This window comes from Emys orbicularis, chromosome 2 (genome assembly GCF_028017835.1).
Source record: "Emys orbicularis isolate rEmyOrb1 chromosome 2, rEmyOrb1.hap1, whole genome shotgun sequence".
Taxonomy (NCBI): Eukaryota; Metazoa; Chordata; order Testudines; family Emydidae; genus Emys; species Emys orbicularis.
In genome coordinates this window covers 100734421-100753332 of record NC_088684.1, presented here as the reverse complement: position 1 = coordinate 100753332, position 18912 = coordinate 100734421, and the positions used below count along the sequence as shown (strand labels likewise).

Below are 18912 nucleotides of genomic sequence, written 5' to 3'. Positions count from 1 at the left end.
AATTTGTCTCACACTTCCAGCACATGTTAAAAACTAAATACATAAAAACAGCAGCAAAATCCACCTATCTAGTGATTTAGTACTCCTATGACTGCAAAATATATACCGTTACACAAAAGCAGATCTGAAGTGGTAATATACTTGCACATTTTAGATATGATCCAGATTTATAGCTTTATGAAATTTTTCTTGGGCTCTGACAAATTCAAAGCATAAGTTACACTGATTTTTATTTTTATTAACATACCAGCATTAGGTGGGTCAACAAAAATGTCCTATGTCTTGGTGTTAAACCTCTGTTTACAGTCTGAGCAGCTTGAGTCCTTAGCAGTCTCTTTTGGAGTATGGCCATGGTGGAGTTGCTCTTTGTAACAAGGTGAATGGATTGTCTTCATTGGTAAAACTGATTGGGTATTGTCGTGGCATCATTCATCTCTGAGTGTCAGTAGAGATTGACCTGAGTGGTCATAGCAGGGCCATATGTTCCAGCCCCATTTCCTCCCATCAGCTTAATTATTTCACATTACTTAAGTGCTGATTATGAAGTGAAATATTGGCCATATAACATGTCCTTCTGAATCTTGTTTCTGTTGTGATGCATAGTACACATTGATACATATTTTTTTTTCCAGTTAATGATCATGTGACTATTAACAGCCTTATCTTTGTGTCTGTAGTAAGAGGTCAGGAATCTTCACTGCCATGTCTGCGAAACTACCTGAAACCCAAAATATTTGCATTCAAAGGCCTTATCAGAAGACTTTTATGAAATCAAAATTTTGCCTATGCATTGAGAGGTGAGTATGTCTGTGGCTTCAATGTGATAATCAAATTTTAAAGGGCTGTTCTGCGCTGAAATATAATCATGTTTAAAAATAGCCTAGTGGAGTTCCATGTTTGTATCTCAGTGATTTCTATACCAAATATTCTTAGTATAAAAGTGAATAGAGTGGTTTTTACCAGCCTACCTTGAAGCTTCAAATTGGGCCCTGAGTATTAAACTGTGTCTTTTCTCGTGCATTTTCGCCCTTTAATGAAGGTTCTGCAGGCCATGTTAGTCCCTCAGTTACCTGTGTGCAACCCCATGGTCTTGATGAATGAACTATATCGCTTCTTAAAATCAAGGTTGTTACAGCATTAGTTTAATAAATGACAGTTTGTAATTAAACTTTTAAATACTTTTCATGGTGAGAAGTATATTTAGCACAGGGAATTTTAGAATGATGGGGTGTGTAAAATGGATGGCCTCTTCCTTCAGACTAGGTCTTGAAGATGGAACTGTACCGCTGTGTCTGGTAATCTTACAGGGACACCCTCAACATAAAAATCACATTTCTCTCTGAAAAATCTTGTACCTCCTGTTACAAGTAACATCTGAGATTATTATAACTGGAAGATTAGAGAAACTTCTTTGATTTTGCTTAGTTTGTACATTTAATAGCACTTTGTGTGCAGCCATTTTCCTAATTTCCATATGTAGCTAATTATTTAATCACTTTTCCCTGTTGTCTGTGTGGGTCTTTCACACAGCAAGAGGGAAAAGCGTTTTCTAAAAAAAAAAAAAAAAAAGGGGGGGGGGGGAAATGTAGTTATAAAATCCAAAACTGGTGGATGGGACTCTAGAGCAAGGGAATTACTTGATACTATTTTTGTATCTTACTAGGTATGAAGTTGTATTGGGACCCCAAGTAATTACTGGGGTGGCTAGCCCATGTTGGAGCCCATGCTGCCATGGGCTTTACTGCTTCAGTATCTGAACTAGCTAGATTAAAGTGAGCATGAGTTTCAATCAGATTCCGGGATTGCAAGTGGCCATACCCTTAGATGTTGAATTTTTAACATATTTCCCTTAGTATTTAGTGGTATTTATCAACCTGTGTTTGGAAGATCACAAATTGCTGGAGTAAACGGTAGTATTAAACCTCCAGCTTCTTCATAAGAACCACAGCTGACTTGCTCTGACCCACAATTGATTTGCTCGGTCACTTGCAAATGGACATAGACGTCAGGAAAGACATTAAGGTTGCTGATTCCCACAGTACCTCCTTTGTTCAGTGGCAGATCTGACACCAGGGTACTGCAAAACTCAGAAAAATGAGGACAATAGAATAAGTTTATTTCAAATTTTTGTACCATGCGCAAATGTTAATCTAATGGCCTGGGGCTTCCAACCCCTAGAGTCTAGACAAAGAATTCATGCCCCAGGCTATGGTTTGCACATTCCGGCAGGTGACTGCAAAGCAGCAGCAGCAATGGGATTTCAGGGAAGGCACCTGCCCTTCACTGAACAGCCTGACAGCCACAGTGGAAGACAGATTTGCGCTTTCAGAAGTGCCCCAAGGGTGCCTGCAAGTCCTGTTGAAGTTAGCGGTAGTCTTTCCGTTGACTTTAATGGCAGTTAGATTAGACCTTTTATAAGTACACATGGAGCTGAGGAGAGATACAGCATCCCACCAAAGTTTGGCTTGGAGTAGGCACTGTTGGTAAAGTATCTTGGGACCTGACACTTGAAAGGTGATAATGAACACACAAGATTCTGGGATACATTTGAGAAGTATTAGTGGTGAGTGACTGAATGTGGAGCCATGATATGAAAAAGAGTGTGAACCTCGGGGGGTGAGAGGGGTGAGGAGGGGTGAACAGAATAATTTCACATAATTTGAATGAATTCTCTGTTACTTTTCACAACTAAATTGGCTTAAAGCTCAAAAAAAGTAACATGAATGCATGAGGAACTAAGCTTGCAGTTAACATCTTGTGCCACTTCAGTAGGCTGTTGTGAAGTGCAGTAAGCAAAGGCTTTAGATCAGAGCAACAAATCAAAACTGATAAGGCTGCAGGTTAATGCTTTAGGTGAGAACACAACGTTTTACAAAGACAGGTTTGACATGTGGATTTATGAAGTGGTGGCTTCTCTCTCTTCTGTTCACTTTCCTGTGCTGAGGGGTTAAAGGTTTTAGCCACTTGTCAACTCTATTTTGCACATAAATCCAGTAATATTTTCCCTTCCTTTTTGTTTTCAGTATGCCATCAGAGATACTACTGAAGATATTTTCTTATTTGGATGCTGTATCCCTGTTGTGTATCGGTTGTGCGAATAAACGCTTCTATCATCTGGCCAATGACAAGTAAGGAAGGGGGGAAACATAGTAATCTCAATCTCACAGCAGTCAAGTTAACCTGAGTTATATGAGACTTTTTAATTTAGTTTCATTGATGCCAGGGAATTGATGTAAGTACCCAGCAGCTATTTTTCTGTTGTATTGTAATCTGTGTGGTAAATTTTCAATATATTGCATGCAGTTTTAGCTGTGTGAGTTCCATTAAAGTTAATGGGACTTACATGGCTAAAACCAAGCACACTGCTTTGAAAACTTACCCGTTTGCATTTATTGCTTTATAAGATCCATTTGTACTTTTCTTTCTGATTTAGATAAACCAGCACAGGCTGCGGAGCTCCCTCCTCACAGGCAGGGATTTTCACACCTTCCTTTCAGGTTCCTCCTTTTTCATTCCAGTTTTTCTCCTGCTTTATTGCAGGGGGTTTACGTAGGCAGGCAGTTCTGGTGGTGGTTTCAGCTGCTTTCATTTGTCACAATGCAATGAATTTATTTTTGATAAAAACAGGAGGAAAAAACAAATAGAAAAAGGTTTATCGCAGGGGTATCAGTTCAAAGGGCTAAATTCCATGTTTAATTATGGTCCATGGGTCAGAGTATAAATTTAAGACTCAATTCATAGTGATCTCCTACTGATGTCATTGGGAGCTTTGCAGATGGATCAAGTGGAGAGGTCAACCTCTGTGTAGTAATTAAAATGTTTAGGTATCATTTTTTCAGTACCGTATTGTTGTATTTAGCATCACTAGGGAGAGAATCTGCTTGCCTTTAGACCCACCACTATTTCTCCAGTTTCTCCCATTCCATTTCCCACCCCATCTGCTAAAATGATATGCACTGAAATTGTTACTGTTGTCATTGAAGTGTCATCACTGGGCTTTGGAGCGGACACTCCAGTGAGATTAAGGAGTCAGGGAAATCCACACCTCTGAGTTACGGTCTGAAATGTCTGCTTGCATCTGCTGACATTCACTGCATTGATTGCATTTGGTTTACATATGGTAGATTTACTTTGCAACCATGAGGGCGAGAAATATACTTTGTAAATAACCTCAGATTTCATTTCATTTTAAAATGTGATTATATCACACAGGCCACATAAATGCAAGGGGGCACCCTTGGTTTAGGGAGCTTGTGGCCCGTAATAACTCCTTTGTCTTTTCCCAGCTACTTTCTTCTGCTCACACCATGAATGACTGCAACTACTGCCAGTGGGAGAGATTGCAATAGCTTAGTCTGGTGCATGCCTCCCTCCTAGTTGGTAAATGCTGTACTTGATGCCTCAGGGATGTTTTGGACCTTTCTGAGAACAAGGTCTCCTTTCCCATCTCAGCCTCCAGTGCTAAACATTTTCAGCTCTCTATCCTGCTTCTCTGGGATTTTCTCTGAAATCTAACTTCTCCATCCTGAATTCCTTTTTCAAATCAGAATCTAGGAGGGGGAGGGGAGAGGAGGAGACTTGAAAGCTTGGGCTGTTGGTGGTATGATCTTTGCAACCTCTTTCAGGGGGCCTCTCTGCAGCTCCCCAGTTGTGCCTCCCAGGCTGTGTGCCTTACACAGCCTCAGCTCAAAGAGTTGAAGAGAGGAAGCGTCACATAAATCTTACATGAATTAGACCATCAGACTAATGTTGATTTCCCAGAGAAGCCCCTACAAAAGGAATTATGTACTCATAAGAAGAGAGAGCTTGGTGTTAGTGATGTGTAGTGACTTACATCAGCCACTGAGGGCATGGGAAACAGGCTGCTATGAGAGAGACTGACTGTTTTCTTGGACAGAGGTCAGCCTGGGAGCCATCTAAGCCCTGAATATTTTATGGGAAAAGACCCAGAGAAACATACTAGAGCAAGATAACATAGTTTTAATCTGGGAAAAAGCAGGGATTGGTAAGGAAGACCTGGCTGGCCAGTGGATGTGAAAATCCTGTGGTGAGGCTAATTTCTAAGTGAGAAATAAAACACCATAATGTGTCTTTGGTATAATTACTATGGATTGTGTGGTTGATATGTGGTAGCACATCCTGTTCATCATTTGTAAAATTGTATTCAAAGGATAAATGGTAACATATTTACTGCATACTGTCCCCCTCTCCCTTCCCATCGTCTCTAATTTGTATGATTTTAACATGTTTTAATGAGGAAAGTACAGCCCCAGAGGAAAAGAATTAGAACATGAGGAAGGAAGGATGCTTTTTAAATGAATACAAAAATGCATGAGAAAGAGAGAGAGATGTTGTCTAGTGCTGCAGCACAAGACTAGGGATTGGGAAGTCCTGAGCTTATTCTGGCCCTGAAACTGACTTTTTTAGGCACTGGGCAATCCTTTAACCTTGCTGTCTCATTTTCCCCATACGTAAGTGATACTTATCTACCTCCCTGGGGTATAGTGGGGATTAACTAGATAACACTTATAAAACACTCTTGATGTGGAAAAGTGGCGACTCTTGGGTGTTGAGGAACCACTGTAGCAGCTTTGATGCCACCCTCTTCTAGCCATGATGCAAGGGATGTGGCTTGGGACAAAAAGGGCATGTTCAGTACATCCCTAGTATGGCCTAGCTGCTGGATTAGCCCTTGGGGACATTAACAGCCAGCACAATTTAAAGCATCCTTCTAATTTGTACCAGGTGACTGCCCTGGCATGGTGTTGGCTGAGGACAGGTTGGGGAGTGCAGCACAAATGGCACTTTTGCATCTCCCTGTTGGTTATGATTATGATGTCCTTACTCAATCTTTGCTCAGACATTCCCACGGATCTCAGTGAGAATTGATTGAGAAGGTAATGAGTAACAAATAGGATGTATCTTATGTATTATGATGTCAGGTAAAACTTTTTATATCCAATAAAAATATCAAGATGTGTATAAATGCTCTTTGGTTCTCATTATGTGACTCGTCTTTCCCCCAGCAATCTAAATTCTAGCATATCCACACTAATACAGAATATAGGGTTTAACAACAAACTGAAAGAAGGGGAAATTATGAATACAGAAGGACATCAGCCATTGAGGCAAAACCTAGATGTTGGGACTTTCTAGAAATGATTTGTATTCCCTTTCTCCACCTAAATCAAACAAACCCAACTTGTTCTTAAAGTTGGATAATATATTTTTTCTTAATAAGATTCTCAATAATGCCTGAGATGCACATGTAACTGTATATTTTAATTCTGATGGTGGTGGGTCTGTTCTTTACTGGTCTGTGCCCTCACTGGTAATAACTCTTTATGGGATTTACTTTGTTTTTCTCTTGAATGTTTTTTCCAGTGTGATCTGGTTCAAAATTTACTCCAGTTTTTTTCCACCTAAAAGAACAAATTGGAAAACTAAATCTGTTGAAAGAACAGCTGTCTTACTAAGCCATGCTATGATTCAGGACAGAGAATCGGGATATTGGAAGAATGAATATATCATGAAACAAATAGCAACTGGCAAAACTAGAATAATTCAGCTTCTGAAACCTATAAACCCTTACACTGGCCTTCCACTTAAAACCAAAGAAGCTATCAAGTAAGTATTGTCTTGTCATAAAGTGTGTTTACTCCCAAGCTACATTCAGAATGTTGGCCTAGTGGTTTTATATGGTATCTGTGTATGGCGAAATAGAGTTGTGAATTCTGATCATGATGGGGAGATGCTCTCACGATCTGATTAATGTGATTTAGTCACAAGGTAAAACTTAATGAAAATAAAAGGGACATTGCTGACTGACTTTCTAAAGTTCCATACATTGTTCTTGTCACTTCTGACAGGTTGTTTTAAAAACTTTTTTATTGTTTTTACTTCCTCAATAACAGAACATATAGTTTGAGTTGGGTGATTGTACTGAAGGACAGAAATGGAAAGGAACATGTAATGGAGCAGGTGGACATCTCTTATAATGACACATCTATTACTGTATTTTGGTATGGTACAAACTGGCCATGTTTAGACACTTTGTCAACGCTGGAATTATGTGGAGTGACACCATTGCTTCTTGACCAATGTAAAGTTTCCACCAAGAATGGGTGAGTTTAAATTAAAGTATTTTTATACAATTAAATATTGTTGGATTTGTCTGTGTGGAAATTGCCTGACCTAAAACTGACCCAACCAGTGAATTATTTTTATTCCTTCTACAGCCTATCCTAGGAAATCTATTTCTTGTCCTTCAATGGCTCCAGGGAGAATAGAGAATTTAACAAAATCATATATTATTTATTTATTATCACATTATTTTATGAACTGAGCCAGTATGATATAGTGATTGGCCATGTGCAATACAGAAAAATAAAGACACTTCCTGCCTTGGAAAACTGACAGTCTAAGCATAGATATAAATAAGACAGAATGGTAAATCCAGACCCATGGAAAACTTGTAATTAAAATCCAGTGAGAACAATTCTTTGTCTCTATTTAATCATATATATAAATCTAAGACACAAGTAAGGAAATGTTGTTAAAATATATTTTAATCTGAATGTTTTTTGTTTAAAACAAATGTGTATGTTTAGAAAACCTAATATGAATAAAAGGGAGGTTTTAATAAAATCTTTAAAAAAACCCATGAAAGGATTTCTTTGGTGTAAGTGGAAGGGCTTGAGAGTGTTAGTCAGTAATTTAAATGTGTGACGTTGTGAAACTGCACACAACAGTATGGTAGTGCATAAAACCCGGAACACAAACGTGTTGGTCTAGTGTCATTGTCCAGGAAGAGTGAGTGATGTACGTGGAGAAGAGAAAATTATATACATGTATATTTAAATTCTTTGATGTTATTGGTAATATGCCCATTAACTTTCTTACTCCCTACAACCTCATGTACTTTTTAAAATTGGTGATCTAACTCTTTTTGATCTGTTAACTGAAATAGTTTACAAAGTAAATTTTCTTATGTCTGGAAAGAAGACTTTTTGAGCCTGTCCTACACAATCTGGTTTATTAGGGAAGGCGGTATGTTTGTAGTCCTAGGATCTTACACTTTTAGTTTATTAGCCGTAGCCATCAAGAGGTGGAGAAAGTGGATAAGGAAAAGTTATTTACTTATTCCCATAATACAAGAACTAGGGGTCACCAAATGAAATTAATAGGCAGCAGGTTTAAAACAAATACAAGGAAGTTCTTCTTCATGCAGCGCACAGTCAACTTGTGGAACTCCTTACCTGAGGAGGTTGTGAAGACTAGGACTATAACAGCATTTAAAAGAGAACTGGATAAATTCATGGTGGTTAAGTCCATTAATGGCTATTAGCCAGGATGGGTAAAGAATAGTGTCCCTAGCCACTGTTTGTCAGAGGATGGAGATGGATGGCAGGAGAGAGATCACTTGATCATTGCTATGTTCTTATGTAAATGGGGGAAGCCAAAAACATAAAAGAGTAAACATAAGAACGGCCATACTGGGTCAGACCAAAGGTCCATCTAGCCCAGTATCCTGTCTACCGATAGTGGCCAATGCCAGGTGCCCCAGAGGGAGTGAACCTAACAGGTAATGATCAAGTGATCTCTCTCCTGCCACCCATCTCCACCCTCTTACAAACAGAGGCTAGGGACACCATTCCTTACCCATCCTGGCTAATATGATATGCTGGGAAAGAATCAATGTGATCTTTGTAAAGGGAAATCATGCCTCACGAATCTATTAGAATTCTTTGAGGGGGTCAACAAGCATATGGACAAGGGTGATCCCGTGGATATAATGTACTTGGATTTTCAGAAAGCCTTTGACAAGTTCCATTACCAAAGGCTCTTAAGCAAAGTAAGCAGTCAAGGGATAATAGGGACGGTCCCTTCTTGGATCAGCAACCGGTTAAAAGATAGGAAACAAAAGGTACGAATAAATGGTCAGTTTTCATAGTGGAGAAAGGTAAATAGTGGGATATCCCAAAGATCTGTGCTGGGACCTGTGCTGTTCGACATATTTATAAATGATCTGGAAAAAGGGGAAAACAGTGAGGTGGCAAACTTTGCAGACAATTCAAAATTACTCAAGATAGTTAAGTCCAAAGTAGACTGCGAAGAGTTACAAAAGGATCTCACAAAACTGGGCAACAAAATGGCAGATGAAATTCAATGTTGATAAATGCAAAGTAATGTTCATTAGAAAACATAATCTCAACTATACATATAAAATGATGGGGTCTAAATTAGCTGTTAGCATTCAAGAAAGAGATCATGGAGTTGTGGATAGTTTTCTGAAAACATCTGCTCAATGTGCAGATGCAGTCAAAAAAGCTAACAGAATATTAGGAATCATTAGGAAAGGGAGAGAAAATAAGGCAGAAAATACCATTATGCCACTTTATAAATCCATGGTACACCCACATTCTGAATACTGCATTGCAGTTCTGGTCGCCCCATGTCAAGAAAGATATATTAGAATTGGAAAAAAGTACAGAGAAAGGCAACAAAAATGATTAGCGGTATGGAACAGCTACTATGTGAGGAGAGACTAAAAAGACTCCAGTGTTCAGCTTAGAAAAGAGACAGCTAAGAGGGCATATGATAGGGGTCTATAAAATCATGCATGTTGTGGAGAAAGTGAATAAGGAAGTGTTATTTACCCCTTTCTGCTGTTTTGAACCTTTCTCTTTCTTTTTTTCCTTTCTTGCCATTTTAAAACGTTCTGTATTTTCCTTTCCTGCAGTTTTAAAACTTTCTCTTTTTTCCTTTTTCTCACTTTGCAATAATCCACTTTCTTTTGTAAATTGTTGAAAAAGGGCCTAATCTCTATTTACTAAACTTTATTTAAAATGTGTAAAAACCTGTTTTCTTCTGAAAATCTAACGTTAATGTGTGAAAAAACACACAGAAGCAGTCCTAATGCACCCCATAAAAGAAAAACTAAAACATTATTTTTTTCAAAATGCCTGCCATATCAAAAAGTATACACTTCCAAAAATGAGGCCAGAGGGTGGGACATAAAGCAAGTAGGGGCATGGAAACCTGTCAAAATTATACGATAATGAATACTAAAAAGGTCTTCACTACTTTGCTGTGTGTGGGTTTTTTTGTTTTTGTTTTTTAAACCATGCACTAAGGGTTTCTTGCACTGGAGGTTTCTGTGTGTTGGCTCTTGTAGGCTGCAAAGATAGCAAATTCCAGAGGTGCAAGCCCTCAGGTCTTGGAATTGGTTGGCCATTTTGATTTTGATGTTTCCCCATCTCTGCTTAACTTTTGTGATGTGCTAACATATGAGAGAGAGAGAGAGAGACTCTCAAATAACTAGGTCCTAGACCTTTTGATGATGATCCATACATCTTGAACGAGTCCCAGAAGCAAACTGAGAACCAGTACAGAGATTAAAAGGAGGTCTTTTATGTTCACAGCAGCCTGAGATGGGAAGTCTTTTTTTTCTTCCCTAGCTTCCTGGAGTTTCAGAGTGGACATCATAGGAAGCCGTAGGTGGACCATTGCAGTAGGGAAGCTGGAGGTTGCAGAGGTGTGAGTAACTGTTGTAAGGTTCACCTTTCTTCACCTACTGTTGTATTGCTAGATGAAGAAAGGTAATACTGCTACTATCAGGAAATCCAGGAACAGTTTTGGATCTAATTAGGATCCTGAAGCAGTGAACTATTTTAGCAGAAGTTAGTTCTCCTCAATCAATAATACAGACTCTTTGCTCCTACTGCCTGTTCCTCCTAAATGTCTCTCTTGCCCACAAGCATCCCTTCTTCCTTATTTGGATGAGTTGCTGCTTGTTCATTTTCATCAGATCCTTGTTCTTGGTCACACACTGGGAGAGTTACTGAGCCTGCAGAATCTGAATTTCAGTAAAAGGACGTGTAGTCTTATATCCTAAAAATTATACTGTTGAAGTTCTAGGAATGAAGAACTGAGTATTACAAGCATATTGCTGTGATTGGGACGTGTTTGCAGCTGCAATCTCTTGCTGATGGCATCCTGCTTTTTTTAAAACAAACAAACAAACAATAATGGGAAGAGTGACATTATGGATCTTTACAAGGGTCTTTGTGGAGAATGAGCAATTGCCAGACTTCTCTGATGGAAAGGATTGAACACACTAAAGAGCCACTACATACATTCCTGCAAACAGCAAACAAGGCAGCAGTCAATGGTATTAAATATATATTACCATTGTGATTCTACACCAATTTTTGATCCCAGATTGGTAGGGTACAAAAAAACCTGAAAAATACAACTGTATTCACTAGTAAATGATCTTTCTGTTCAAATTTCACTTGTTCCAAGAAAGCTTTACCTTCCTAAGTTGCCTGCTTCATGTTGATGAATATTTCATGATTCCCTTTGCTATGGAAGCATGTTCTTTATAATAACACATTTGTTAATAAAAGAACCCTCTGGGATTTAAGAAATTTAGTGAGCATATCAGTTCCTCTTGTTGAACTGTACAGTGGATATGTTATATCAGCCTGTGATAGATTTTGGTAGACACACTTATTGGAGATTCTCTTCCCACTAGGCTTTGCAATCCTGCTGGTAAGCTGCTAGTTAGACTTTTTACTGCTTCTCATACTGCACAGTTTCAGAACAATTTGTTTTAGTGCCCAGGGAGAAAATGAAAAGTGGCTGAACTTTCATATTAATAATGGCGCACTCGTGTCTTTCTTTACTCTGCTATGACTCGTCAAAGACCTCGGCGACGTTCCTTAATTGCTGAGTTCAACCTTACTAACCTCACTAAAGTGACAACAATGATTGGCTCTGACAGGCTTGTGCAACTTTTCTGTTTGAACCCAGGACTCCTGGTGGGTCTCTGGAAGGTAAGATTACATTCAGCTACAGTATGTTGTTCATTATGGTAGCCTGCAAGGCACAGCTTCCTCCATCTTTCGTTTTTTTTTCTTTTGTAAAGTTCAGACATATATATGCAGATAAAGAAGATGCATGCAAATTACTTCCATAGCCTAATAGGAATCCACAGTCAAGGCTCCCTGTACTATTTATGCTTTAAAAAAATATAGATTTCTAATTATTTCAATGTGACATTCAGATGTGCATTGTACAGTTTATTTTTCTCTTCCAGTTTTTGATGTGCCAGGGATTTTTTTAATTGACATAGTGTCACAGTTCAAGGGCAAGCTGCACCTGTGATCTCTCCCCCAGACTTTCGGTTGGCACTCTTCCCACGAGACAGGCCCTGATCTGCACTTCTCCCAGAGTGCTACTCTGTGGTTCCCCCCACTTTAGACTGGATCACCAGGCTACACCACCACTTATTCTCACTGTACTGTCACAGTTACAGGGCACGAGGTGCCTTAGACCCCTTTACAGTCCTTTATGAGTGCTCTCCTCAGGTGTCTGGCATCACTAATTTCATCCTTCTCTGGGTGGAATCCTGTGGCTCTACCGCTATTAGACTGATACTGAGTAGCACCGAACTCCTCAGCTAGTCCCACTCACCATGGCCCTAGCTGTTTATTAAGTATCTAAATTTGCCTGATTAAGTTTGTTTGGGTATTTAGTAGCTCAGAAAAAGGTTTGGGTTGTTTTTTCGCCCCTTTTTTGCTCACCTTTTTAAGAGTGCTAATTATAAGGTAGAAAAATAAGATTAATGAATTGTTGCTGATACTTCCTATCTGGGTAGCTATCCAGTGGTGCTTTATGTATTCTTGTGCTGGGACAATGTGTATGGTAGCATTCTATGTGAATAGTGGCCCACATATAACTACTCTTAAAATTGTACTCTTGCAGCAGCAAAAGAAGAAGCATTTATCTGTGGGCTTTAATGCACAATACTTCCAGGTGAGAAATGTATTCATTGTAATTAACTTTTCAGAAAGGAAATGGAATTGCTTTTGTTACGGCGAGTCTTCATCATCATCAACTTATTGAGAGAAGCACTTTGGGCTCTGCCACTATGTAAGTACTGGTTTCTCTTTGCCTGTGGATGCTAGAGATGATCTTTTAAATAAAGCATTGAGTTTGAAAATTAAAATTGATGGGTGATAAAGAAAGTTCAGTAACAATCGTAATTCCCTCTAACCAAGAATAAGAACTCTGTTGTGCACTAGAGTTGCAACAACTGGTTTACCAAATGATGTGGAAGAGGCCTATGTTTTCCATGCTAAAATGTACTGCGGTGAAGTAATACATTAAAGAGACACTAAACTTAATTACACGTGTATCTGAAACCTTTCACTGTAGCTGAAAGAGATTAGAAATTTTTCTGGTTTTTTTTTTTCTTTCAGTTTATTTTAATCACTTTCTCCTGATGTGTGACAGACCCACAGGGAAGAGGGACATTTTTAAAAAATAGGAAAATGTCATTGTAAAGCCAAAAAAAGTGACAGGGTGATTTAATTTAGAACCTGAATCTACTTTTAAATCTTATTGGAAAAGTTATTAGATTTCTAGTAGACAATGTCCTTTAAATAGGTATATATAACATTGTATATTAATGCAATATATTAATGCGTGAGCTTTTTCTCACACATGTTAAAATAGCCAAAATAATGGTTACAATGATTACTATGTCAACGAGCCTCCATGAGCAGCTCTTTTTTCTTCTTCTTCATACCCTTTCCTCCTAGGCTGAAGGAGCATTTTATCTGGCCTAAATATGCTCTCTTTCTCTCCCCCTCTCCCAACCCCCTTCATTGGGATTCTCTTCACACACAGAATATCTAATAACTTTCACTCCACGGGGACAGTCATTTATATGGGTAAAAATTTCCAATATGTTTAAGTGACTTAGTTTGTTAAGCGTAAGTGACTTAAGAGTCTGTCTCATTGACCTTCATTGGGACTTATGTCACTTAGGTGCTTCTGAAAATGTTACCCCACATCAGTGATTCAATACTCTGCTCCTTCCACTAGGGTTCAGGCACAGGGAGACTATTTCCCTGCCTGCTGTTAGAGCAGTGGTTCTCAACCCGTGGCACGCGGGCCATATGTGGCCCAATTAGAACACAGCTGTGGCCCAGGTCAGCTGTGTGCTAAAGACCACGGATGTGCCCCGGGTTCCAGGTTCCCAGCTGCCTGGGGAGAAGGGTCCGGGCTCCCCCTCCCCCTATTGTGAGGGGATCGGGCTCCGGGGCTCCCTGGTGGCCCCAGGGGGTCGTGAGCTCTGGGGTCCGGGGCAGCCGGCTGGCCCCGCCAGTTCCGGGGTCCAGGGCAGCCAACCCACCCCGCAGGGTCCGGGGTCTGGGGCAGCTGCCTGGTCCTGTGAGCTCTGGGGGCTGGGGCAGCCACGTGGCAGGGGACCGGGGTGGCCAGTTGGGGCAGCCATGCGGCTGGGGGTTGGGGGGATGGGGCAGCTGACCTGCCCTGAGTGGCGGGGGTCCCGGTGTTGGGGCAGCCGGCTGGCCTCGAGGTCCGGGGGCGGCAGCCCACACATATGCGCCCACAATGTGTAATATGTTGAGAACCACTGTGTTAGAAAAAGCAGATGGCCAGATGGGTGTTAGATTCAGAGTAATGCATACACGTCCATCTATTGAAGTTTTACATGTACACACTTTAGGTGTATTTAGTGGTAAATTTAGTTAGCTGCCTTTGACTAGTCTTTACTGCACATTAATAAACCTTGTAATGAATATGGTAAACTATTGTGAAACTTAGAGCTTCAGAAATTTAAGTAGGAAAGTAGAAAACCTTGACTGCTAATTGCATTTGCCCTTTTCCGAATCTTTTTAAAATACCTCCTCTGCTGAAACTACTCAGCATTTCTTGCCATGCTAAATTGTTTTTTCCCCACCTGATTTATCTTGATTTTATTTAAGACAATATATCCTGCCCCCTCATAAACCTATACTGGATGATGTTGACCGAGAATATGGACTGCATGGCTACCAACTACATATTGATATGCACAGTGGAGGACAAACTTATATGTGTGGTACATTTCGCAATCTGTTCTGCAGAAAAGGTAGAGTTAATGGAATTTAGATGTTCCTTTAAAAATGGTTCCTGGGTTCATTTCCCCCCATTTGTATTCAACTTCTTTCTGTTCAAGGGAGAAAATAAAATTGGCTTTTAGGATAAACTAGTTTTTTCTTTCTTGAATTTTTGTTGTGGAATTCTTTTGATGGCTACTGCTGGCAAATTGACAGTCTAGATATTGTAATGTCTGTTGTTTCTTTGAAAAAAATGCAGGCTTCTGGATTAAGAATAAAACTGTTCTCTACGTTTCAAGGCTGAAATTAGGATAAAGCATCTTGGTAACAAACAAAGCATTTCCAAAAACAGAATTAATTTTATAATGTATTAAACAAATGTAATAACCAAGACTTGATTTCAGTGTGGTTTTATTTTTAATTTACTGCTCTTCTGCAATTACTTAAGTTTGCTTTGACTAGATGTGATTTTTAACAAAGCTTTATTGTTCAGATACAATGCAACTTAATAAGCATACTGTGATTCAGACCAAGTATAATTGTTTGGTCTACTTCTCTAGATTGAGATATATTATTGTTATGGCAATCAATACAAAGTTGTGAGAAATTGTGTAAGTGTTTGTAAATAATTTACAATAATATTTATTTACTTTATTTATTTCCTTGGGCTTAACAGTAAAGCATGCCCATGCAGAAGCTCTGAGTGTCCTAATAATAATGAAATTTATAATAATAACAACCCAGCAGCATTAAATAATAATATACAAATAAATGCTGCCAGCTGGCAGCATTAAATAATTAAACTCAGATAACAATTTCCCCAGACAACAAATAAAATCAGAAAATCCTGTTTTCTCCCCCATCCGTCTCACCCCCCCACCCCCCGAGTCCCTCTCAAATTACATGATGAAAAATATGCATTCCTTTTTATGTTGGATGCAGGAGGTAAGGAAACTTTTTTTAAATTTTAAAAATCACACACACACACATACATATTTAAAAATAGAGAGTGTGTGTGTGAGAGAGAGAGAGAGAACAAAATCTGTACCCTATGAACAGTTGTTTTTTAAAAAATGAGGTAAGCAATTATTACTGCTTCATATTATTTTTCCAATAAATGGCTAATGTTGATGCTTTGTTACCAAATTTTCCCGTTACTTTGGGGTACGCTCATTTATTAGAGTTACTCTTCTGGTGGCTGGTGTTCTGTAATTCTATCAATGTACTGCTTGTGTCATTTGTGTTCTCATACGGAGCTCTACTTCTCCCTTCTGCAAGTTCCCTCCCAATGGAGCTATCCTCCAGGACCTAGGTTCCCCAGGGCTGGGTTCTTCCAGCTCCAGAATCAGACAGACAGACAGACACACACACATTAAGAGAGTGCGTCTGAGAGGACCGGGTTAATTAGCACTCCCAAGCTGACCTCGTATATGTCCCTGGACTCAGTAGGCTGGGTCGAGCAGCACTTCCAAGCTGTCACCCTCATATGCCCCAGGTTCAGTATGTACCTATCCCCACTTTCACGTTACAAGTGTTCTGGTAGTAACCCACTTGATGAGGAAACCCCACAGGATTTTTGGGTGCTGCAGGGATCTTTAGCTTAGGTACGAGGAGCACTGCTGCAGAGCAAATGGGGAAGCCAAAAAACACCCATGGGGGGGAAGGGGAGGGAGAGGGAGAGAGAAGCAACTAGCTTAACCATGAAAGTTATTTATTGCCAGGTAATAATCATACAAGGGGAGCCAAACAAACAAAACAGTGATCATATTAAATCTAACTTAAATTTGATTATAAGTCAGGTTTAGAAAACTATAACTGATCACAAAAGTCAGGGTCAGAAGGCTATACTTAGAGAGAGAGAGAGATGGGTTCTCACCACTCCGGGAAGCTTGAATCAATTGGGGTTCCCAGGGTGGTGGTGGTAGCTGAGGGTCCGGAGTGGTGGAGACAGGCAGAGCCACCAGCACGATCATTCAGGAGAAGATGAAGTCCCAATGGAACTGATGCAGATTTTGGATCCAGGCATCAGAGCACTTACTTGAGCGTGGGTAAGGGTTTTTGTAGGGAAAGAACAATGGTTCAAGGGAGAACACTAGATTTATTTTTGGGTAAACTGATGGCTCAAGGGAGTATACCAAAGTTGTTTTGTTCAAGCTAAACATTAGGAACTGCTCATTCCCGGCTATGAGTGGTGTTCCTTCGAGGGAGCTCACAATGCAATTAGACAGCTTCAGTATATTGGATACAAATAAAGAATTTATTACTAGAATTGGTCTGATAACTACTGAGCTGGGTGTGTGAAGGCGTGGGTTCATTAACATCTGGAGCAGAGATCCCCCAGAGTTCAGTGCGGTTCTTGTCTTGGAATCTCTGTTCTCTATTTTGTATGCTAATGGGGATGCCTCTCTGTCCCATCCTTGATGCAGATGAGGCTAGGGGAGTTTCCTTAATCCTTTCACCCTTGTCTGGAGGGGTTTAGGTGTGTCTTCCACTGCCTTTGCATTGCTTTTTGTAAGTCTTTCTTCTGATCGGCTTTGGTTCAAGCAGAGGCTGGGGGAGCCGGGGAAGGTCTTTTGTGAGTCAGAGAGGCTGGGTACTGCGCCCTGATTCTCCAAGAACACAGACCTGATAGGTAACAGCTTCTATTCAATGTAGTAGAAGCACTTTTTTTTTGGTGAAGACAGTAGAGAGCACTATTGGCTTCAGACTTAAAGTTTGTGCAGCTCTTAGAGCAGAGTTGGCCAAAAGTTATGAAATCTTAATTCAGCACGTGTATTTGGTAACCCCCAAGAATGCCATTTGAACTGAGAACAACAACATACAAAGCTTTATTTTGATGGCCCCTAATCCCTATTCAGGCAGCTGGCTGTGTACTATAACTTGATGGATTGTTTTATTGGAGGATAAAATAATCTACATTTTTGTTTCCATGGATATCTAGCTTTCTTTGAATTCTGGATAGTATTTACTTGTGGATTTCACATGTTCCTTTAACATACTCTCCTGTGCCATATGCTTTTTGCTTACTTGGCCCAGGACTCTTTAGCACTGCTCTCTGTTGATTCAGGTTGATATGTGTTTTGGTTTTATGTTTGTTTTTCTAACCCAAGAATCCTAACAGGGTGGTTCCATATGTTCCAGACCCTTTTCAGGTATGTATTTTTAAATTAACCAAGTTCATTGTAAATAATTTTTACACCAGCTATTTGAAACACACTTGTGTGCAAATAGAGGATTGGTTTGCAAATTAAGCTGACAGACTCTGGCAGCAATAGCTAATCTTGCAAAGCTGAAATAAAGCATTAAAGAGAGCAGCTCTGTGCTAAAATCACATCTAGTTGTGTTTTTCAGCAGCAAGTAATCAAATGATGGTTTATTTTACAACAAAGGCTACTCTGGCTTGGTTGACTAATTAATGCATCATTTGTGTATATAGCAAAACAGTTCCCTTTGAATAACCCATCTGTAGCTGAAAAGCCCCAGCCCAGTCTCTCGCTTCCCCAGTCATTGCACTAGCAGAGGTCACATTCAGAGTTTCAACTTCAGATATGCTGAGCAGTGCACTTGGCACCGAACCCCCATTCTCCTAAAGAGTTACTTGTATGGCTGACATCAACCATATCCATCCCTTTGATTGGCAGTTCAGCTCTACTGCCCCTCCTCCTTCTGCTCCCTACCAGTGCTCTTTGCTTCACTCCCTTTCAACCCCTCAACTGCCGTGCCCAGATGTTGTGCAGATATCCTTCAGTCAGCTGCTATGGCCGCCGCGCCTCCTGTTTTCCTTATCTGGAAGGCAAAAAAACGTACACTTGTCTACATAGTACTTCTGCTTGTCCTGAGCTTCTGGGCAGTAAGAATTTTTCCAGTCTGTCTATATATCGAGGCTTGAAAAACACACTTATTCTTCACCTAGAGCAAATGGAAATATTGCTTGCGCAAGTGTGGGTAGAGTTGGGTAACCATTATTTCCTTCTGTTGGGAGGAGGAGGGAGCTACG

The 18912-nt window shown here is 39.9% G+C and overlaps 1 protein-coding gene across 1 annotated transcript in view; it reads left to right on the top strand.

Annotated features, from left to right (window-relative positions):
• Positions 1 to 684: 684 nt before the first annotated feature.
• FBXO15 (F-box protein 15) overlaps positions 685 to 18912 on the top strand; it is a 30144-nt gene continuing 11916 nt past the window's right edge. The window contains exons 1-7 of the mRNA XM_065399959.1: positions 685 to 797; positions 3024 to 3128; positions 6385 to 6627; positions 6915 to 7124; positions 11711 to 11840; positions 12857 to 12939; positions 14802 to 14947. Coding sequence (XP_065256031.1) covers positions 703 to 797; positions 3024 to 3128; positions 6385 to 6627; positions 6915 to 7124; positions 11711 to 11840; positions 12857 to 12939; positions 14802 to 14947 — 1012 coding nt within the window. The 5' untranslated portion in view covers positions 685 to 702. The remainder of the gene's footprint in view (positions 798 to 3023; positions 3129 to 6384; positions 6628 to 6914; positions 7125 to 11710; positions 11841 to 12856; positions 12940 to 14801; positions 14948 to 18912) is intronic.